Source organism: Rhinopithecus roxellana, chromosome 10 (assembly GCF_007565055.1).
Source record: "Rhinopithecus roxellana isolate Shanxi Qingling chromosome 10, ASM756505v1, whole genome shotgun sequence".
In the NCBI taxonomy this organism is placed as follows: domain Eukaryota; kingdom Metazoa; phylum Chordata; class Mammalia; order Primates; family Cercopithecidae; genus Rhinopithecus; species Rhinopithecus roxellana.
The window spans coordinates 62,334,376-62,357,590 of NC_044558.1; the positions used below are offsets into that span (position 1 = coordinate 62,334,376).

Sequence of the window (23,215 nt, forward strand, 5' to 3'; positions counted from 1 at the left end):
ATTAATTAATTAAAAAAATTTTTTTTGAGACAGAGTCTCACTCTGTTGCCCAGGCTGGAGTGCAGTGGTGTGATCTTGGCTCACTGCAACCTCCACTTCCTGGGTTCAAGCGGTTCTCCTGCCTCAGCTTCCTGAGTAGTTGGGACTATGGGCATGTGCCACCACACTCAGTTAATTTTTTTTAATTTTTGTATTTTTGGTAGAGATAGTGTTTCACCATGTTGGCCAGGCTGGTTTCGAACTCCTGACCTCAAGTTATCTGTCTGCCTTGGCCTCCCAAAGTGCTGGGATTAGAGGCATGAGTCACTGTGCCCGGCCTTGAATATTTTTTTTAATTTTTAATTTTTTTCAAAAAAGAGACGGCGTCTCGCCTTATTTCCCAGGCTGGTTTGGAACTCCTGAGCTCAAGCGATCTGCCCACCCCAGCCTCCCAAAGTGCTGGGATTACATGGTGCCTAGCCATGAACATTTTAAAACCTACAGAAAGGTTGCAAGAGTAATACAATGAACACATAAACCTTTCACTTAGATTCACTGTTAACATTATCCCACATTTGCTTTATCACTATGTAGGTGTGTGTTTTTGCTGAACTATGTGAGAGTTAGTTGCAGACATTAACTTCCTTCCTAAAGACTTCATTCGGTATTTACCAAGAACAGGGGCATTTCTATATAACCACAAGAGAATTATCACACTCAGGAAATCTAACAGTGATATACCATTATCTAATCTACATTTCCCCAACTGTCCCAATAATGTCCTTATAGTTTTTTTTTTTTTTTTTTAAATCTGGGCTCTGATAAAGCATCATGTATTGTATTTAATTATGTCTCTCTAGTCGTATTAAAGTTTCCCAATTTTTTTCTTCCATAACTTTGATATTTTCGAAGAATGCAGGCTAATTGTCTTAGAGGTATCTCTCAATTGGTTTCCTCATGATTAGACTCAAGTTAAACATTCTTGGTAAGAATACCACATAGGTGGCCGGGTGAGGTGGCTCATGCCTGTAATCTCAGAACTTTGGAAGACCGAGGCGGGCAGATCACCCAAGGTCAGGAGTTCAAGACCAGCCTGACTGACATGGTGAAACCCAGTCTTTACTAAAAGTACAAAAAATTAGCCAGGTATAGTGGTGCGCACCTATAATCTCAGCTACTTGGGAGGCCCAGGAAGGAGAATTGCTTGAACTTGGGAGGCAAAGGTTACAGTGAGCTATGGTCACGCCCCCACACTCCAGCATGGGTGACAGGGCAGGACTCCGTCTTAAAAAGAGTGCTACATAGGTGATGTTGTGTCCTTCCCAGTGCCTCACATTGGGGGCATATGATATCGGTTTGTCCCCTTTTTGGCACTCTTAAATTCGATCACTTGGTTAAGGCAGCGTCTGTGGCATTTTTCTTTTTTTTGAGACGAAGTCTTGCTCTGTTGCCCAGGCTGGAGTGCAGTGGCACTATCTCGGCTCACTGCAACCTCTGCTTCCCAGATTCAAGCAATTCTCCTGCCTCAGCCTCCCGAGTAGCTGGGATTACAGGCACATGCTACCACACCCGGCTAATTTTGTATTTTTAGTAGAGATGGAGTTTCACCGTGTTAGTCAGGCTGGTCTTCAACTCCTGACCTCAGGTGATCCACCCAGCTTGGCCTCCCAAGGTGAGATTACAAGCACGAGCCACCGCGCCCGGCCGGTGGCCTTTTTCTTAATCAGGGAGGATGTTACCTTAGAAAGAAGGAGAGAAATGAGGAGACCAAAGAGCAGAGGCAGATGTGGTGGGTCATACCTGTAATCCCATCACTTTGGGAGGCTGAAGTGGGAGGATTGCTTAAGCTCAGGAGTTTGAGACTAGCCTAGGCAATAGAGCAAAACTCTGTATCCACAAAAAAAATTTAAAAATTAGCCAGGTGGGCCGGGTGCAGTGGCTCACGCCTGTAATCCCATCACTTTGGGAGGCCGAGGCGGGCAGATGATGAGGTCAGGAGATCAAGACCATCTTGGCTAACATGGTGAAACCCCATCTCTACTAAAAAATACACACACACACACACACACACAAATTAGCCGGGCCTGGTGGCGGGCGCCTGTAGTCCTAGCTACTCGGGAGGCTGAGGCAGGAGAATGGCATGAACCCAGGAGGCAGAGCTTGCAGTGAGCTGAGATTGCGCCACTGCACTCCGGCCTGAGACTCCATCTCAAAAAAAAAAAAAAAAATTAGCCAGGCGGCCAGGCATGGTGGCACACACTTGTAATCCCAGCACTTTGGGAGGCCAAGGCAGGCGGATCACCTGAGGACAGGAGTTTGAGACTAGCCTGACCAACAGGGAGAAACCCCATCTCTACTAAAAATACAAAAATTAGCTGGACGTGATAGCAAGTGCCTGTAATCCCAGCTATTCGGGAGGCTGAGGCAGGAGAATCGCTTGAACCCGGGAGGCGGAGGGCATGCTGCTGGACTGTGTCAAGTGCGTGGGTGCCAAGTTGGAATACGACTTGGAGCACGGCCTTGACTGGCACGGCTTTGACTGAGGCCCGAGGACCTGCCTGCCCTGGGCCGCTCAGCCTTAAACCCCGCCTTGTTCCCCCATACCCAACATGCTGCCTGTGTGGCTTCCTCACCCCTCTCTGGGGTGGGTGGGATGGAGTGACCTTGCCCACACCTCTCATCTCTGCCTTCATTCGAGACACCAACCTGCCTCTCCTGCATCCTCCTCTTCTATTCCTCCTCTGTGTGTGCCTCAGTCTCCTGCCAGAAGAAATGGGTTGAGCCCACAAGGAGGCTGTGTGAGGAAGAGAGGGAAGGGCTTGGGGTAGATACTCCCACTCCCCACCCCAAGCCATAGGGGCTCCAGCCAGGGTCTGGGAGAGGATGAAGCTGGTTCTCTGAGGTCGTGGCCATGTTACCTCTGCTGCTGCCTTGCTTCAGCCGCCTCTCCTGCCCCTGCCTCGTTGGCACTGCTTTCCTCCACAAGTAGCAGGGAGGTGCAGTCCCCAGCTCCTATCCCTCAGGTCTGTGTTACTTGATTTTTAAGCGACTGGTTGGGATAGAATCCTAAAGAAATAAAATTTCCAGTGCGGGGGCGGGGTGGGGGGGAGACAAGCCTTGTCCCCAGTGTCTGACTCCCAAACATTTGTGTGACGTGCTGGCAAGGATCAGGGAGAAAACTGATTTCAGTTATCTGCACTCAGATACAGGCCCTTTGAGGCTTGTGAGATGAGAAGGTTTGATATTGTTAATCTTTTCAGTCTCTCTCACCTCTTACACACATATACAGAGCTGGCTTCATGTACCACTTCTGGAAAGAGCAAAATCTACTTTTTCCATGGCAACTACTTAGCCAAGGAGACTGGGAATAAAAGGGAGGATGTCCCTATGACCCTCTCCTTACTACTCTAAAATATCTTTTTTTTTTTTTTCATTTGAGATGGAGTCTCGCCCTATGATCTCGACTCACTACAACTTCTGTCTCCTGGGTTCAAGCAATTCTCATGCCTCAGCCTCCTGAGTAGCTGGGGTTACAGGTGTGCACCACCACACCCCAGCTACTTTTTGTATTTTTAGTAGAGACGGAGTTTAAACGTGTTGGCCAGGCTGGTCTTGAACTCCTGCCCTCAAGCCATCCACCCACCTTGGCCTCCCAAAGTGCTGGGATTACAGGTGTGAGCCACCATGCTTGGCTTTTTTTTTTTTTTTTTTTTAGTAAAGTATCTTTTTTTTTTTTTTTTTTGAGACGGAGTCTCGCTCTGTCGCCCAGGCTGGAGTGCAGTGGCTGGATCTCAGCTCACTGCAAGCTCCGCCTCCCGGGTTTACGCCATTCTCCTGCCTCAGCCTCCCGAGTAGCTGGGACTACAGGCGCCCGCCACCTCACCCGGCTAGTTTTTTGTATTTTTTAGTAGAGATGGGGTTTCACCGTGTTAGCCAGGATGGTCTCGATCTCCTGACCTCGTGATCCGCCCGTCTCAGCCTCCCAAAGTGCTGGGATTACAGGCTTGAGCCACCGCACCCGGCTAGTAAAGTATCTTAAAGAAAAGTGTGGGCATCAGGATAGTCCACCAAGAAATACTTCAGTAGTATCACTCAGAAAGAACATATTTGAACTACCATATGATCCGGCAATCCCACTATTGGGTGTATATCTGAAGAAATAAAACCAGTATGTTGAAGATATACCTGCACCTCATATGTATTGCAGCTTTATTCACAATAGCCAAGATGTAGTAACTGGGCACAGTGGCTCACATCTATAGTCCCAACTACTCTGGAAAGCTGAGGCAGGAGGATTGCTTGAGTCCAGGAGTTGGAAGCTGCAGGGCACTATGATCATGCCTCTGAATAGCCACTGCCCTCCAGCCTGGGCAACAAAGGAAGATCTGTCTTTATTTAAAAAAAAAAAAAGAAAAAAAAAAAAGGCCAGGTATGGTGACTCATACCTGTAATCCCAGCACTTTGGGAGGCCAAAGCAGGCAGACCACAAAGCCAGGAGTCCAAGACCAGCTTGGCCAATATGGTGAAACCTTGTCTCTACTAAAAATACAGAAATTAGCCGGGTGTGGTGGTGAGCGCCTAGCTACTCAGGAGGCTGAGGCAGGAGAATTGCTTGAACCCAGGAAGCAGAGGTTGCAGTGAGCCAAGATCACACCACTGTACTCCAGCCTGGGTGACAGAGTGAGACTCCGTCTCAGAAAAACAACAACAACAACAACAACACACACACACACACACACAAACACACACACACACACACACACACACACAATAGCCAAGATATGGAATCACCCTAAGTGTCCATCAACAGATAAATGGATAAAGAAAATGCATATACAGTATATACATTATGTAATACTATTCAGCCATAAAAAAAGAGAATGAAATTTTGCAATTTATGGCAACATGGATGAACCTGGAGGGTATTATGCTAAGTGAAATGAGCCTGGCACAGAAAGACAAATGCCATGTGATTTTTTTTTTTTTTTTTTTGACAGAGTCTCTCTCTGTCACCCAGGCTGGAGTGCAATGGTGTGGTCTCGGCTCACTGCAACCTCCACCTCCTGGGTTCAAACGATTCTCCTGCCTCAGCTTCCCAAGTAGCTGGTACCACAGGTGCATGCCACCACACCTGGCTAATTTTTGTATTTTTAGTAGAGACAGGGTTTCACTATGTTGGCCAGGCTGATCTTGAACTCCTGACCTCATGGTCCACCCACCTCAGCCTCCCAAAGTGCTGGGATTACAAGCGTGAGCTATTGCACCTGGCCGTGGTCTCATTTATATGTGGAATCTTAGAAAGGTGAACTCGTAGAAAAAGTAGAATGGCGGTTACCAGAGGCTGGGGAGTGGGAGGATTGGGCCGAAATGAAGTTGGCTAAAGGATACAAAATCTCTGTTAGATGAGAGGAATAAGTTCAAGAGATCTATTGCACAACGTGGTGACTAGAGTTAATAGCAATGCATCTTATACTTGAAATTGCTGAGAGAGTAGACTTTAGGTATTCTCACCACCAAAAAAAAAAAGATAAGCATGTGAAGTGATGCATAATTAGCTTGATTTAGCCATTTCACAATGTATACATATTTCAAAACATGTACATAATTTATGTGTATATATATAATTTTTATTTGTCAATTTAAATAAATAAATAAATGTTAAAATTAGGGGAATTTCTTAGTGTCAAAATAACAATTACCCTTCCCTAACACAATTGAATACAAATCCATCTAATATCCAGTGCATTTTCAAGTTTCATTATCTGTAAGAGGGGTTAACTTTGATGGGTTTGGGTAGGGGAAGAACTTAAAAAGCCCTCAAGAAGGAAGTGGCATTTTGAGGAGTCCTTGAAAGATGACTAACAGCTACCACATTGTGGCAGGCAAATCTGAGATGGCCACAAATGATCCCCACCTCTTGGTATTCATGTCCTTCAGTAATTTCCTCCCTTGACTGTGGGCTGGCCTAGAGACTTGCTTCTGATCCATCAGAAAGTGATGGATGGTACTTCCATAATGAGGCTGTAAGAGACCAAGACTTCTGTTTGCTAGAGGGCTCTCTTCTTGCTAGCTTGGATGAAGACATGCCACGTGGCAGAGGCCTAAGGGGAAAGGTGCCCTGAGGCCTCAGTCCAGCAGCCTAGCCCGTATGGAACTGAATCCTATCAATGACCACATGAGCTTGGAATTGGATCCTTCCTTATTCCAGCCATAGATGAGACTAAAGCCTCAGCTAACACCTTGCTTGTAGCTTTGTGAGACCTTGAAGTAGAGGACCCCACTGAGCTATGCTCAGTCTCCTGATAGGCGGAAACTATGAAACAGTAAACATGTGTTGCTTTAAGCTGCTAAATGTGTGGTAATTTGTTTTGCAGCAATAGAGAACTAATACACTTGTTTAATAAAAATGGCCTTGCACATGGAAGTCTTTGCTATTCTCCCTTTTTTACTAAGGGGGAAACTAAGGTCCAGAGAGGCTTGATGAATTGTCCAACGTACCAGTCATCTTGGTTATCAAAACAGAAACAGACTCCAACTAATGTGAGCAGAAATTACATTTGTTGGAAGGATAGTGAATGACTTGCTCACAGAACTGATAGAAAGGCCAGAGAATCAGGTGTAGAAAACAGGCAGGAACAAAGGGAAATTAGGCAGCAGGAATGCTAGGAGGGTGAGGTTCGGGCTTCTGACACTGCTGCTGACAGCAGAATGAATTCTAAACTGCTCTTGCTTCTTCACACGCCCCCAGCTCCAGACTCTAAGATTTTGGTGGGAGTGGCCAGTCATAGCTTGGGTCAGCTAAGCACATGTTGGTAACTGGGATCAGCTCACAGCAGGTGCTCAAATATGCTTAATTCAACTCATAAAAGATGAATCTGGCATTGCGTATAAAACTAGATGGAGAGTTAGCTCATCCTTCCAACACCCAGAGACCAGTGTTCCAGCCCTTCCCTGATTTCCAGAATTTCCATACTGCCCCTAGGAGCTGTGAGCCAGAGAACACTGTAGATTGAGTAGTGAAAAGTTGGGAACTATGGGCTGCAGTGCCATGATTGTGCCACCAGAGGGCATACAAGACCCAGACATTTACTAAGGTGGGGTCGAGGGAATAGGTGCCGGCAGAATGGGATAGTGAAGACTGAGAAAGTCTGGGCTCTGGGAACCCAGAGAAGGACTAGCAGTAGTGTGGGCAAGAGTTGTCTCATCCTCATGGCCCTAGCTGTACTCCCTTTCCACTCCGGAAGCTTTGGGCTCTCCCAGTCTTTGCTCTGAGACCTTCAAGAGGACTTTGAACTCTTCTTTTTATGGCATCAATTCTCCAACTGTAAACACTGCCCCCACCCCATCAATTCCAGATCGGCATTGGAATAGAGTGCAGGGGTGGGTAGGGTGGGGTAACAGGTGTGCCTCTGGCCCTGCAAATGGGGTGGGGTTGGGATGGGCAGTAGCTTCCTCAAACTAGAGCTCCTATGGCAGTAGGGCAGAAGGAGGTGGAGTGGGCCTTCTCTGGGCTGTAGCTTCCAGTGCGTAGCACAGTGCCTGGGATGTGGTAGGAACTCAATAAATAATTGCCGATTGTTGATAATTATTTGATATGCATAAACCATGCAGAGAGAGCCAAGGCAGGTCATTAGGGTACTCCAACTCCAAAACATTTCCTGAGTCCTTCCACTTCTCAACAGCCCCGCCCTCTATCACCATCCTTGTCCAAGCCACTGTTTCCACCTGGACCACTATAATAGCTTTCTAAGTGGTTTACCTTGCATCCCTTGATCCCACAATTTATTCTCCACTCAGCAGCTACCATGATCCTTTAAAACCATAAATCAGATCGTGCCACTTTGGAGCTTAACACCTTCTCATTACACTTTGAATGAAATCCAAACTCCTCTCCCTGGTCTAAGAGCTTCTCCACTAGCTAGGGCATGCCTCCCTTTCTGACCTCATCTTATACTTTCTTCCTTCAACATATGGGTTTCAGCCTCACTGACTTTCTTTCTGTTTCTTGAGTACAGTGAGCTTGCTATTGCCTTAGGGCTTTTGCATTAGCTGTTCCCTCTGACTGGAATGCTCTTTACCCAGATTCTTTGCATGGTTGACTCCTTGTCATTCAGGTCTGCATGTACATAGCACTTCCTTATAGGGACCTTTCTTGACAGCCGTACCTAGGTTTCTCCCCCAGCCACTTCCTATCCATCCTGGGTTCTAATTGTCATCATAGCACTTGTAATCGACTATCTTCTCATCTATTCTTTTTTTTTTTTTCTTTCGAGATGGAGTCTTGCTCTGTCACCCAGGCTGGAGTGCAGTGGCGGGATCTCAGCTCACTGCAACCTCCGCCTCCCGGGTTCAAGCAATTATCCTGCCTCAGCCTGCTGAGTAGCTGGGATTACACATACCAGGCTAATTTTCGTATTTTTAGTAGAGATGGGGTTTTACCATGTTGGCCAAGCTGGTCTCGAACTCCTGACCTTGTGATCCACCCGCCTCAGCCTCCCAGAGTGCTGGGATTACAGGCATAAGCCACCACGCCCAGCATATTCTTTTTTTTTTTTTTTTGAGACAGTGTCTCTCAGTCTGTCACCCGGGCTGGAGTGCAGTGGTGCAATCATGGCTCACTGCAACCTTGCCCTCCTGGGCTCAAGTGATCCTCCTGCCTCAGCCTCCTGAGTAAGCTGGAACCACAAGTGCACAGCACCACGCTTGGCTAATTTTAAAAATTTTTAGTTGAGATGAGGTCTCACTATGTTGACCAGGCTGGTCTCAAACTCCTGAGCTCAAGCAATCCTCCTGCCTCAGCCTTCCAAAGCACTGGGATTATAGGCACCTGGCTCATCATTTTTTCAGGTTTTTAAATAATTTTATTTGTAGAGATGGGGTCTCACCATGTTGCCCAGGTTGGTCTCAAACTCTTGGGCTCAAGTGATCCTTGTGCTTCAGCCTCCCAAAGTGCTGGGATTACAGGTGTGAGCTGCCACACCCAGCCTCATCTATTCATTTATTTCTTGTTTCCTCCCACTAGAAGGTAAGCTTAATGAGACAAGGAACTTTGCTGAGTTCAATTACTGTATCCTTAGCACCTATTACTAGAAGAGTGCCTAACACACAGTAGCGAGAGAGACAGGGCGAGACTCCATCTCATAAATAAATAAATATTTATGGGATGAATGAATAATGGATCTAAGGGGATGGGGAAGGGATTTTGTATACCCTCGGAGTTGAGCCCATTCCCAAGGTGGTGGTGGTGGTGGCAGTGGAAATGGAGTTGGCCAGAGCCTATTCCAACCCTGGGACTAGAAGGGGTTGCGAGTCTCTGGAGTGGTGATGGTGGTGGTGGTGGTAGCAGCAGTGATGTTAGGGGTAGTGAAATGGACAAGGCATATTTGCTAGATTGAATGAATGTGATTTTTTTTTTTTTCTTTTTGAGATGGAGTCTCACTCTGTCCCCCAGGCTGGAGTGCAATGGCGCAATCTCGGCTCACTGCAACCTCTGCCTCCTGAGTTCAAGCGATTCTCCTGCGTCAGCCTCCCAAGTAGCTGGGACTACAGGTGCGTGTCACTATACCTGGATAATTTTTGTATTTTTAGGAGAGACGGGGTTTCACCTTGCTGGGCAGGCTGGTCTCAAACTCCTGACTCAGGTGATCTGCCCACCTTGGCCTCCCAAAGTGTTGGGATTACAGGCGTGAACCACCACACCCAACCGTGAATTTTTTTTGTATGTCTTTCTTACTTTCAGAAAATAAATTGTGCAGACTTTTGATCTTTAAGACAGAAAAGTTAGGGAATGGTTGTTTGCATTGTAAAAGGAATCTTTGCTTTGTAAAAGGGCGTAGGCGGAGGCTAGTTTAGCTGTAACCCAAACAACCCAAGGAAGGCTCAGGGCACTCAAGCCTATCCATTAGTTACATTGCAGAGTGTTTTCAACACTGCTTATTTATAGAGTGTTGTCCAGATACACTTTTGGCTGTGTGAAACTTGCATTTACATATAATACATTCTGCTTGTAAGAGTTTCCTCTTCCTGAAAATGAGAGATTGAAAATAAATCACTCGTGTGACTGTGGTCTGTATTATTAAAAAAAAAGGTCATTGAGATCAAGCAAGCTAGACGTGGAGAAATACAGTTCCTGCTGACTGTCTCTCTCTCTTTTTCTTCTCTTTGTTAGAGTTAAAACCTTCCAATTGGCCAGGCGCGGTGGCTCATGCCTGTAATTCCAATACTTTGGGAGGCCACAATAGGTGCGTTTCTTGAGCTCGAGTTCCAGACCAGCCTGGGCAACATGGTGAAACCCTGTCTCTATTAAAAATACAGAAATTGGCCGGGCGCGGTGGCTCAAGCCTGTAATCCCAGCACTTTGGGAGGCTGAGGCGGGGGGATCACGAGGTCAGGAGTTCGAGACCATCCTGGCTAACACGGTGAAACCCCGTCTCTACTAAAAAAAAATACAAAAAACTAGTCGGGCGAGGTGGCGGGCGCCTGTAGTCCCAGCTACTCGGGAGGCTGAGGCAGGAGAATGGCGTAAACCCGGGAGGCGGAGCTTGCAGTGAGCTGAGATCCGGCCACTGCACTCCAGCCTGGGCGACAGAGCGAAACTCCGTCTCAAAAAAAAAAAAAAAAATACAAAAATTAGCCGGGCATGGTGGCACACACCTGTAGTTCCAGCTACTTGGGAGGCTGACGTAGAATCGCTTGAACTCAGAAGGCAGAGGTTATAGTGAGCTGAGATTGTGCCATTGCACTCCAGCCTGGGTGACAGAGCGAGACCTTGTCTCAAAAAAAAAAAAAAAAGTCTTAATATTCTATAGTGGTAGCAATAGGTATTTGATGGTGGTCCTGCCCTCTAGGAACTTAAGACTCCAATATTCATGTCTGGCATGTGCCTGTAATCCCAGCTACTCAGGAGGCTAAGGCAGGAGAATCACTTGAACCCAGGTGGCAGAACCTGCAGTAAGCAGAGATTGTGCCACTGTACTGTAGCCTGGGCAACAGAACGAAACTTGGTCTCAAGAAAAAATAAAAATGATTCTAAGGCTGGGCATGGTGGCTTCATGCCTGTAATCTCAGCACTTTCGGAGGCGGAGGCAGGCAGATCACCTGAGGTCAGGAATTTGAGACCAGCCTGGCCAACATGGAGAAACCCTGTCTCTACTACATATACAAAAATTAGCTAGGCGTGGTGGTGGGCGCCTGTAATCCCAGCTACTCAGAAGGCTGACACAGGAGAATCACTTGAGCCTGGGAGGTGGAGGTTGCAGTGAGCCTGGGCAATAATAGAGCAAGACCTTGTCTCCCCCCCCAAAAAAAAAAGAAAAAAGAAAAAAGAAAAAGAAAAGTCCTAATATTCTATAGTGCTAGAAATAGATTTGATGGTGGCCCTGCCCTTTAGGAACTGAAAATGGAATGTAGGAGGCCAGACTAACACACCACTCACACTCTAGGGTAGAGATGGCCAGTGGGATTTACAGTGCCCAGAGAAGGACCCCTAGCATATTTCTCCAGCTTACTTGGATGGTGTCCAATTTTTTTTTTCTCATTTTAAAATAAAATGAAGGACAAGGCCTTCCATTCCAAAATACAAATTTCTTTTTTTTTCCGAGACAGAGTCTCGCTCTGTTGACCAGGCTGGAGTGCAGGGGCGTGATCTCTGCTCACTGCAACCTCTGCCTCCCGGGTTCAAGCGATTCTCCTGCCTCAGCCTCCTGAGTAGCTGGGACTACAGGCACCTATCATCACACCCCGCTAATTTTTTTTTTTTTTTGAGACAGAGTCTTACTCTGTCACCCAGGCTGGAGTGCAGTGGCACAATCTCGGCTCACTGCAACCTCCACCTCCCAGGTTCAGGCAATTCTCCTGCCTCAGCCTCCTTAGTAACTGGGATTACAGGAGCATGCCACCATGTCCTGCTAATTTTTGTATGTTTAGTAGAGACGGGGTTTCACCATGTTGGTCAGGCTGATCTCGAACTCCTGACCTCGTGATCCGCTTGCCTTGGCCGCCCAAAGTGCTGGGATTACAGGCGTAAGCCACGGCGCCAGGCTAAAATTTCCTTTTTTTACGCTATTTATCTCAATTGTTTTTTGCATTTTCCCCATGGGACTCATGAGCACATTATTATTATTATTATTATTATTATTATTATTATTATTTTTTGAGACGGAGTCTTGCTCTGTCACCCAGGCTGGAGTGCAGTGTCGCAATCTAGGCTCACTGCAAGCTCCACCTCCCGGGTTCACGCCATTCTCCTGCCTCAGCCTCCCGAGTAGCTGGGACTATAGGCGCTCGCCACTATGCCCGGCTAATTTTTTGTATTCTTTGGTAGAGACGGGGTTTCACCGTGTTAGCCAGGATGGTCTCCATCTCCTGACCTCTAATCCACCCGCCTCAGCCTCCTAAAGTGCTGGGATTACAGGCGTGAGCCACCGCGCCCGGCCATGAGCACATTATTCTAAGCGTAAGTGGTAGATAACCTGATTCAGGTATTTTGAAGAGGAAATTTTGATACCAAAAACAATTTTTAAGGAAATTTTGAAGTCAGGCAAAAAAGGCCCCAAAGATCAAATTACAGGCCAGGCCTGCACAACTGAGAAAATGAGAAAGTATCACTTTTCCATTTTCAAACATTATAACCAACATTTCTCTATCCGATTCTGAAAATCCTGTAAGAAAGACAAGGCAGATGGTTTTACTCCCATTTCAAGAGAGTGATGATTTACCCAAGGTATATAGTTTGCAGGTACACGTGGCTGATAAATGTTGGAAACCGGCTTTCCCAACTCTTCTCTTTTCCTTGCCTGAAGCTCTGTCCTGGACTTAGGAATCCCAGTGGTGATTTGGAATGGACAAGACTTGAGCTGTGAAGGACAAGACTGCAGGGAGGGCTGGTCCTGAGGAGGAATCATCTTCAGATATCCAGGTCTTGGGATCTTGGGTGGGGAATGGGCTGCCTGAGAAAGCGCTGAATTGGAAGGAGGAGCCAGAGGTCTGACTGAGGGAATGGAGAGGGGGCCTCAAAAGGAAGCCAGGCAGGCTGCCTTCCTCCCAGCTCCAGAATGGCACCCCTCTAAAGTCAGACTCACCTACGTACATCATGGGGGTGAACCCCCTTCTCCTTTCTGCTTCCACCATTATTCTAATCCTCAAAAGGTTAACCAGCTTTCACACGATTTTCCCATCTCCCAGGTAACTTGGGCAGCTGCTCCGTGCTGGAAATAAATAAAAGTCCTAATTCCTCAGTTCGTTCACTTAGCAATGCACCCCAGCAGCCCCTCCAACCCCCAGCAGAGAAGCACAGCCCTTTGGGTAAAAGGTGCCTGAGGGCGAGGCTGCAAATTGGCAGGTGCGGGGGAAGGGCTCCTAGAGAATGGGGCGGGGGGTTGCGGGAGAGTGCCCCTTCCCTGGGTCTCTCCACTGGGCTCTGGGTCCAGCAGGTTCGCCTGGGGGCCGCTGCCCCAGAGGCTGGGGGAAGAGGAAAGAAGTGGTGTGCGGGCAAGCAGGCCGCACACACCTGGCGCCTTGTGGAATGAGATCTTAATTAATTATTAAACTGAGTTCCCGCGGGAGGGCGCAGGGCCGTGACAGGCAGGGCAGGAATGGCTAGGTGGGGGCTGGGGTTGAGGCTGGGGCTGGAACAGGGGCCGGGGCAGTGAGGACGTGGGGATGAAGAGTGGGCGCGGGGCGCGGGCCCAACCCCTGCGACCCTTACAGGAAGGAAGGGGACCCTTGGTGGGCGGGGCAGGGGATGTAGCCGTGAGAGGTGGGTTTGCGGGCGCGCTTGGGGACCCCCGGGGTGAGGGCGGGAGAGGAATGAAGGAGGAGGCGGCCGGGGTGAAGGGAAGGGGACCGGGCTGCGAGGTCCCCTCCCCCCGGGGTCTTGATCCCAGAACAGTAGCCGCTTGTCTTCTCAGGACTGGGGGAGGAAGCGGCCGGAGGAGAGGAGGGGGCGCGCGGAGGGAGAGGTCCCATTATTTGGCCTCCTGCGCCCCTACCCCGCTACTAGGAAGGGGAGTGGGCGACTCGGCCCCCGCTTCTGGGGAGGGGGAGGGGGGTGCCCAGACAAAAGGAGCTTGTGCCTTTAAGGCGGGGAGTCCGGGAGCCAGCGGGGAGGGGACTTCTGGATCCGGGGTAGAGGGCGGCTGCGCTGGACAGCTCGGGAGGGGGCGAGGGCCGGGCGGACGGCGGACGGCGGGCGGGACGGCCAGGACGCGCGGGCTCGGAGAAGGACCGCGGGACGGCCGGCCGGCCGGCCGGAGCCCGCGGGGGCGGCGGGGCGGGGGCCCGGGGCAGGCGCGGAGACTGGCCGGCAGGTGAGCGCGCGGAGGGCTGGGGAAGTGACCGCCCGGGCTCCCGGGGCTCCAGGATTGGAACGCTCCCGAGCGGCTCCCAATAGCAGTTTGTGGGTGGGGGCGCCGAAGCCTGGGACGGGTCGTCTCGGCAGTGTTTGGCGGGTTGCCCGAGGGAGTTGGGGTTGGCAAAGGGAAGTCATGGAGGCAGTGGGATCGAGGTCTCCTAGGTCCGGCGCTGGCCACCCGCGTCCCCTGCCGCCGGCCTCCCTCCACGGGGCGAGTTCCAGGCTTGCCCGGAGGCCAGGAGGACCTGGCACGTACTGGGGGAGGGGCTGGCCTGAGTTTTTTGCTGCGGGGCTGTGGGGTGAGTCTCCGAGTTTGGGGGAGATTCCATTTAGGGGAGAGGAACCGGCCTGGGCAGAGGGAGGGATGCCCTCTGTCTGCGGGAGTCCCTCTCCTTCCCCTCACCCCAAACCTTGGGAATGAAAGGGGTGGGGTCGGCTCCCCACATCCCCCAAGGCCTGCTGCAGGGTGGGCAGGGGAGCTGACTTATTCAAAGCAGACTCTTGGGCTCGACTGAAAGGCTAGAGGTGGAATCAGGCGTGGGAGGCTCTTTGCCCATATCCTCCCCTTACCGGACTACCCCTGTGAGCTGGAGGGACCTGGTGGGGGCTGCACAGTAAGGCTTGATGTGGGAGCCCTCTGTAATCTTTAGGAAGAGCGAGGACTGGGGATGGGAGAAGGCGACAGCGGGCACTGGACCGACAGATACAGGCCCTGGGTAGTCTCCTCTACATCTGGAAAGGCCCAGAATTGAAGAATTGAGGCCCACGTCCCAGTATGGTGGGTGGTGCTGGCACTGCTGGACCCTGCCTGGGCAGTGCCTCTTGCCATGAACTTTCTGAAGTCGTTTTAAATCCCCTGGAGCCTCCTTTTGCCAAGGAGGGCAGGGGCAGATGGGCCCTGGGGATGGGATAGACAGGAGGTGGCCAGGAAGGCTTGGCAAGGCAGTAGGCAGAGCCATCCTTAGGGCTGGGCCTTGGCCTTGGCGGGTTCCAAACTCTGGTCTCAGCCTGATCAGGGTTTGGGAGGGACTTGAGGTCTGGGACTGAGCCTGGGCCTGCCAGGCTGAGTGGGACATGGCTCCGGCTGTGGAAGCCAGTGGTGTGAAGAGCAGCAGGTCTGTGACGGAGCAAATGGACCAACACTCAGGGAAGGAGGAGGTCAGAGGCACAAGGCTTAGGAGCCTGACTCTGGGGAGGAGGGAGGTGGTCTGTGCTCCCAGGGCTCTCATAGTGATGGGTTGCTGGACAAAGTGGGTTGGGGGACCATATAGAGTTTTGTGGCTTGGAACAGTACTCTCCCCTGTTCCCTGCCATACTAGTCTGGCATGGGGTGCCAGAAATGCTGGGAGGCCAGCAAGTTCTCGGGGATGGGCAGTGCCTGGAGTGGAGCCCAGAGTGGGATGGTTGCAGTTGGTTGGACAATTACACAGCTCTGAAGCTATCCCCTTAGGGAGTCAGAGTGTTCCTGGGAGGGTCATGCATTCTCCTGGATAGTGTCTGCCCCTTTCTCTGTGGGTATGAGCCAGATGCTAGGATGTGTTTCCAGGGGGCTGGGAACCTGGCCAGAAACTAGTCCTGTGGGAACAGGTCTGGGCCAGTGGTGGGAGTGGGGGGTTGTATGGGGGGAGATAAGAACAGGGAAGGGGTCTGGTGAATGAGGGGAGGCTGAAGCAAAATGTTGTGGGTGCTGGATGGTGGTGGGAAACCTGCTCATTCTGGGCTCTGTCTCCAGCAGCTCTGGGGACTAACAGCCAAGGACACAGGGACTGATAGAACCAGGCATCTGACTGGCTAGAAAGACGTGTGTTCTTGCTCATGAGTTTCTCATCTTTCCATCTCTTGACGCTGACAGAGATTTGGGTTTAAAATGTTGTAGAGTGAGGAGAAGAACTAATATTTTTCAAGTGTGTACTTCATGACAGGCATTATTAGATTCTTTCCAGAGGACAATTATTATTTCCATTTTACAGATGAAGGTACTGACACAGAGAGGTTAAATAACTTGCCCAAGGCAGTGTGGCTAGCAAATAATCACACTAAGGTTTAGAACCTGGTCTCATGCCAAAGATCATGCTTCTAATGAAGTATTTTGAAGAGCCAGGCTTTCTTTGGTGACCTTTTCCAAATGCCAGCCTGACCAAAAGTCTTGTATTCCTGATCCGTCCTTCCAGATGGTGCTGTTGGTGATGTTAAGAGGTTGAAGGGGCCAGGCATGGTGACTCATGCCTGTAATCCCAGCACTTTGGGAGGCCAAGGCAGGCAGATCACCTGAGGTTAGGAGTTCGAGACCAGCCTGGCCAACATGGTGAAACCCTATCTGTACTGAAAATACAAAAATTAGCTGGGCATGGTGGCAGGTGCCTGTAATCTCAGCTACTGGGGAGGCTGAGGCAGGAGAATTGCTTGAACCCGGGAGGCGGAGGTTACAGTGAGCCAAGATTGTGCCACTGCACTCCAGCTTGGGTGGGGCAGGGTGAGACTCCGTCTTAAACAAAAAAACAAAAGGAGGTCGAAGGACATACTGCTCTGTGGGATATAGGAGAAGGGATGCCGACAGAACTTGGCTGAGGGTGACCCAGGGATGGGAGTTTTGGGGTATGTGGAGAATTCCCAGCCTGCCTTCTGCTTGTGGGTCCCTGGGTGTCTGCTTTGAGTGCTGCGCATCTGGCTTGAGCTCTCATTCTGTGGCCACCTGTGGCAAGTGCTGGGTATTCCTCCATCCTGTCCCCTAGTGAGTACAAATGTCAGTGCTGTTAGTTCAGCAGGTTTGAGTACAAGGGACCCCTCAGGGTACTCTGTGAGCATAGAGGAGTGTGGCCCTGGTGGGGACACAGGTATGCATGGATGACAGTGCTTTCAGCCTCATCTTATTCTGACCTGGGCTCAGCCAGGAGTCACACTAAAGGTATCATCATGGAGTCCTCCCACCTCAGTTAATGGCATTTCCTCCAGGAAATGTGGGATCTGGGACTGATTTGGTTACCATGATCTCTATAACTTGGGCCAGCCATATGAAACTGCCATGGACATCAGTTTTTGTTTATATATATTTTTCCTTTCAAATCTGTCTTGTGCCCCAGGGGGCCACAGGACTAGTTTCTCAGAGTTTTGGTGAAGATCAGATGGAATTAGGGATGTGAAAAGATCTTGAACAGTTTAAAGCATGGAGAAAGTGCATGGAATATCATTCATCCATCCATCTAGTCATCCATCTACTCAATGAACATTTAATATTATTTTATTTTTTGAGATGGAGTTTCGCTCTTATTGCCCAAGCTGGAGTGCAATGGCGTGATCTTAGCTCACTGCATCTGCCGCCTCCCAGATTCAAGCAATTCTCTCACCTCAGCCTCCCGAGTAGTTAGGATTATAGGCGCCCACCACCACTCCTGGCTAATTTTGTATTTTTAGTAGAGATGGGTTTTCACCATGTTGGTCAGGCTGGTCTCGAACTCCTGACCTCAGGTGATCCACTCGCCTCAGCCTCCCAAAATGCTGGGATTACAGGTGTGAGCCACCACACCCAGCCTCAATAAACACTTGTTTAGGTCCTTCTAAGGGTTGTGGATATGGCAGTGAGCACAGCAGGTCAAAATCCTTGCCTTCATAGAGCTGACATTCCAGTCAGGAGAGACAGAAAATGAACACATAAGAAAAATATATAGAATGGTGGTTGCTGATTCGAGCTATGGAGAAAAAGCATAAAGCTGGGAAAAAGATAGAGAGCTCCAGGAAAAGGGGTTGCTATTTTAATAGGGTGGTCAGAGAGAGCCTCACTGATAAGGGGACATTTGGGATGTGACCTGGAGGAGCTCTTGTTCCAGACAGAGGGAACAGCAGGCACTGAGGTCCCAGGCTGGCCTGTGCGGGGTGTGCTGGGAAACAGCAAAGAGGTTCCTATGACTGTGGTGCAGTGAGGAAGCTGAAGAGCCTTAGGATTATCACTGTTAGCTGGTGGCGGTTCATGAAGTCAGGAGATCGAGACTATCCTGGCAAACATGGTGAAACCCCGTCTCTACAAAAAATAGAAAAAATTAGCCGGGCGTGGTGACAGGTGCCTATAGTCCCAGCTACTCAGGAGGCTGAGGCAGGAGAATGGTGTGAACCCAGGAGGCAGAGCTTGCAGTGAGCCAAGATCTTGCCACTGCACTCCAGCCTGTACGACAGAGTGAGACTCCGTCTCAAAAAAAAACAAAAAAAACAAAAAGCATATTTTTTCTTCTGCTTCTGTTGAGAAAAATCAGATTGGGACGCACTGGCAACAGTCTACAGCTGCTGGGTGGTGCTTGCCCAGTGCACAGGGTATGAACTCTTCCTCCTAGTTCTGAACCATAAGCTGCATCACTCATTGACTTGGGCACTTGAGTTTGTGACCATCAACAAATCAGTGCCTTTTAGGGAAATTTTCAAGTATACTGGCTTTGGGGTCAGACCAATCTGGTTTAGAATCTTGGTTCTCTCACTTACGTGGCTGCTGGATCTTTGGGCAAGTCTTTCTTCTTTTCTTTCCCTCCCTTCCCTCCTTCTCTCCCTCCCTCCCTCCCTCCTTTTTTCTTTCCTTCCTTCCTTCCATCCATTTTTTTTTCCTTTTTTTTCAGACTATGGCTGTTGCCCAGGCTGGAGTTCAGTGGCGCACAATCCTGGCTTACTGCAGCCTCCACTGCCTGGGCCCAAGCAATCCTCCCGCCTTAGCCTCCTGAATGGCCTGGTCTGTAGGTGTACACCACCACACCAGGCTAATTTTTATTTATTTATTTTTTGAGATAGGGTCTCACTCTGTCACCTAGGCTGGAGTGCAGTGCTGTGATCTCAGCTCACTGCAACCTCTGCCACCCGGGTTCAAGCAATTCTCCTGCCTTAGCTCCCGATTTGCTGGGATTACAGGCGCCCGCCACTGCGCCCGGCTAATTTTTGTATTTTTAGTAGAGACGAGGTTTCACCATCTTGGCCAGGCTGGTCTTGAACTTCTGACCTTGAGATCCACCTGCCAGGGCCTCCCAAAGTGCTGGGATTACAGATGTGAGCCACCGCGCCTGGCCCAGGCTAATTTTTTAAAGTTTTAATAGAGGTAAGGTCTTGCTGTATTGCCCAGGTTGCTCTGACATTCCTGGCCTTAAGCCATCCTCCTGTCTCGGCCTCACAAAGTGCTGGGATTACAGGTGTAAGCCACTATGCCTGGCCTTGGGAAAGTTTCTTTTCCTCACTGTGTCTTGATTTCTCACATGTTGAATGGGGATACCCTTGTTGCCTACATCCAAATAATTGTATGACGATGAAACTCATAACTTGTCAGTGGGAAGTGCTTAGATAATGAGCTACTAGTGGTGGTGGCAGTGGCTGTGACGGTGGTATTAATACCGCTCCTATTGGATGGTCTCTAATACTATCTCCTTCCTTCCCTACCAGCAACATGTCATGGTTTAGTGGCCTCCTGGTGCCTAAAGTGGATGAACGGAAAACAGCCTGGGGTGAACGCAATGGGCAGAAGCGTTCACGGCGCTGTGGCACTCGGGCAGGTGGCTTCTGCACGCCCCGCTATATGAGCTGCCTCCGGGATGCAGAGCCACCCAGCCCCACCCCTGCGGGCCCCCCTCGGTGCCCCTGGCAGGATGACGCCTTCATCCGGAGGGGCGGCCCAGGCAAGGGCAAGGAGCTGGGGTTGCGGGCAGTGGCCCTGGGCTTCGAGGACACCGAGGTGACAACGACAGTGGGCGGGACAGCTGAGGTGGCGCCCGACGCGGTGCCCAGGAGTGGGCGATCCTGCTGGCGCCGTCTGGTGCAGGTGTTCCAGTCGAAGCAGTTCCGTTCGGCCAAGCTGGAGCGCCTGTACCAGCGGTACTTCTTCCAGATGAACCAGAGCAGCCTGACGCTGCTGATGGCGGTGCTGGTGCTGCTCACGGCGGTGCTGCTGGCTTTCCACGCGGCGCCCGCCCGCCCTCAGCCTGCCTATGTGGCCCTGCTGGCCTGCGCCGCCGCTCTGTTCCTGGGGCTCATGGTGGTGTGTAACCGGCATAGCTTCCGCCAGGACTCCATGTGGGTGGTGAGCTACGTGGTGCTGGGCATCCTGGCGGCAGTGCAGGTCGGGGGCGCCCTCGCAGCAGACCCACGCAGCCCCTCTGCGGGCCTCTGGTGCCCTGTGTTCTTCGTCTACATCGCCTACACGCTCCTCCCCATCCGCATGCGGGCTGCGGTCCTCAGCGGCCTGGGCCTCTCCACCCTGCATTTGATCTTGGCCTGGCAACTTAACCGTGGTGATGCCTTCCTGTGGAAGCAGGTAGGTGGCCAGGGAGGTAGGGACAGAGGGCAGCAAGTGGGGAATTTCTCACCTCATAAGCAGGTGGGGGCTTAGTGAGGAAGGGCGGGTGAGTCATGGGTGGAAGCTGGATGCAGGGATGTCTGGCTGTATCTGAGAAGAGGAGCAGGAGGTGGTAGGCCAGGGTTCAGGGGTCCGCCTCCACGTGGGATCTGGGGTAGAAGGCACTGCTGAGGGGAGGGAGGGCCCCAGGACCCAAGCCTGAACTCTGTCACCATGTGCCCCAGTCTCCGGCTCTTTAGCCGTCTGAAATAGTGGTCTGTAGAGACAGAATGTGGAGCTGGAGGCAGTGGTGTGGTATATAGCCCCAGGGCCGTGGTGGGGCTCAAAAGGCAGTGCAGGCTGTGTCCAGGCTTTAGCATCTCTGTTAGCAAGGTGACATTGGAGAATCAGGTGCTGATGCCATCCATGGAGAGCAGCTCTAGGTGGTGATCTGGAGGTATAGAGCAGGTTTTGGATGTTGTCAGCAAGGGAGGAATCCCCTCTTTTCCTGGACCAAGGCCACTTCTGGGAGGACAGGGAAGGTGAAGAGCTGGGGTCAGTTCTCTCTGGGCTGGATGTAGTTTGAATGGGGTTGGACTGTTGAAGAGAGGAACATTAAGTCTGATCGTATCCCACCTTCCCCATGCTGGGCACCAGGGGCCTGGCCGCCTTTCCTTGAGGTTCTCAGTCCATGCCTGTTGCTGCCTCCAGGCTCCAAGTGTGTGTGAGGTGGGACTCCACGGCTCCGTATGGAGTGGCTGTAAGCTGACCTGCTTATCCAATGGGCTGTATTCTTCTCTGTGGGATCTTAGACAACTAGCCTCACCTCTCCCAGCCTTAGTTTCCCAGTCTGCAAAGCTGGGATAAAAATAGCATCTAGCTCATGTTGCTGTTGGGGCCCCACCCTTTCCTAGAGTGGAGTAGAACCCGACTGGGCAGTGTTCACACCTGGGGGCAGGGAGGTGTGGGGAGTGCTGGAAGGCATGGTACCCAGTGAAGGGGTTTCTGGGAAGTCTCTTTAAGAGAGATGTTAGTTTGTGGATCTGCCATCTCATGTTACCCCCCCGCCCAGGGAGCAGAGGCCAGGTCCTTCAGGCTCTGCTGTAGGCACAGCCCCGCCATCAGCACACCACCCAGGTCCTCCACTGGACCCTATCTAGAGAGTGCTATCTTACTCAAGGTTTTGAGGGCTTGTGGCCTGTTGCCCACCCTGCCTCACCCACAGAAGTTGCCTGGGGAACCCAGGGTGAGAAGCTAGGTTCTCTGGCATGATGCCCTTCTCCACTCAGCCTGTGCTATAGAACAGAACGTACCTGTTTTTTGTGTGTTTTTTTTTTGAGACGGAGTCTTGCTTTGTCATTAGGCTGGAGTCGGGCAGTGGCGTGATCTCAGCTCACTTCAGCCTCCACCTCCAGGGTTCAAGCAGTTCTCCTGCCTCAGCCTCCCGAGTAGCTGGGACTACAGGAGCACGCCACCACGCCCAGCTAATTTTTGTATTTTTAGTAGAGACAGGTTTCACCATGTCGGCCAGGATGGTCTTGATCTCTTGGCCTCGTGATCCACCCTCCTTGGCCTCCCAAAGTGCTGGGATTACAGGAGTGAGCCACCTCACATGGCCAGAAGGTCAGAACACATGCCAGAATGTACCTTTTTAAAAGTAACCTTATAGCCCGTTTGTTTGTGGAGCACGTGCCCTTAGGGCACCATCGGACATCTTAAAGGGCCAGGTTCTTCTGCCCCAGAACTTCTCTTCCAGGCTGGCTCTCAACCAGGGCTTTATGGCTGGATTGCCCTCCTGGGGAAGGAGCTTAGAGGTGGTGTCTCCTTTCCCCCTTCCTCTCTGGCCAGGCATGGGCTGGGGGGGCATCTCTTCCCTACTCTCAACTGGCATGGTGCCCAGAGTCAGGCCCAGTGCCTGACTGGGGAGGTGCAGTCCCAGGGAGGCCAGGACTGTGCCCATCTCCCCAGGAGTGTGTGGCTACAGCCTCACCTAGTGGGTCTCGATAGGCACATTCTTGGGGCAGTAGCGAAAGTCACTGCTGTCCCTGTGCCAGTCCTTGGGGTCAGGGCCGCCCTTACAACTTCCTCTGGGCCGAGAAACATTCCCTGTGCCCGTTTGGGTCTGTGGGTTTCTAGACGGGTGGGGTTTGTGGCCTCCTTCCTCGTCTACTTGGGCAGCCCCTTCCCAGATCCACCCTGCTCACAGTCACAGGAAGGAGGCTTTGTCCCCACCAACCCACTCACTTAGACACATCAAACAGTGTCACCCAGTGACCCAGGCCCAGCGTGGAGTCTCCTCCAGTCCCCTGGCATCCATTTTTTCTCACAGTCAGATAGGGACTTGTGTGTACAGAGTTATTTCAGTCTCGTCCCCCTTCCCCTTCCCTCCACCGTGACTCACATTTTCCTCTTGGGCTCCTGGGGCCAGGAAGGGAAGTTGCCTGGTTTGCCCCCCTTCCCTTCTCCCCTACTGGGGGCTATTCTTAGAAACCCCCAAGGGAGATAGTGTGCCCCTCTCTTCACCCCTGCTGCTGGGAGGGGGAGCTCAGCCTAGTTGATCCTGGGCCTGTGAGCTGGACTGGGAAGGGAAG

The 23,215-nt window shown here is 51.0% G+C and overlaps 1 protein-coding gene across 2 annotated transcripts in view; it reads left to right on the plus strand.

Moving 5' to 3' along the window:
- Window positions 1-14,111: 14,111 nt before the first annotated feature.
- ADCY6 (adenylate cyclase 6) overlaps window positions 14,112-23,215 on the plus strand; it is a 35,222-nt gene continuing 26,118 nt past the window's right edge. The window contains exons 1-2 of one of the 2 annotated variants that reach the window (XM_030938411.1): window positions 14,112-14,285; window positions 19,736-20,603. In XM_030938411.1, the coding sequence (XP_030794271.1) occupies window positions 19,740-20,603 (864 nt within the window). In that variant the 5' untranslated portion in view covers window positions 14,112-14,285; window positions 19,736-19,739. Of the gene's footprint in view, window positions 14,286-14,794; window positions 15,488-19,735; window positions 20,604-23,215 lie in introns of those variants that run through there. The other variant, XM_030938412.1, reaches the window with a different exon arrangement.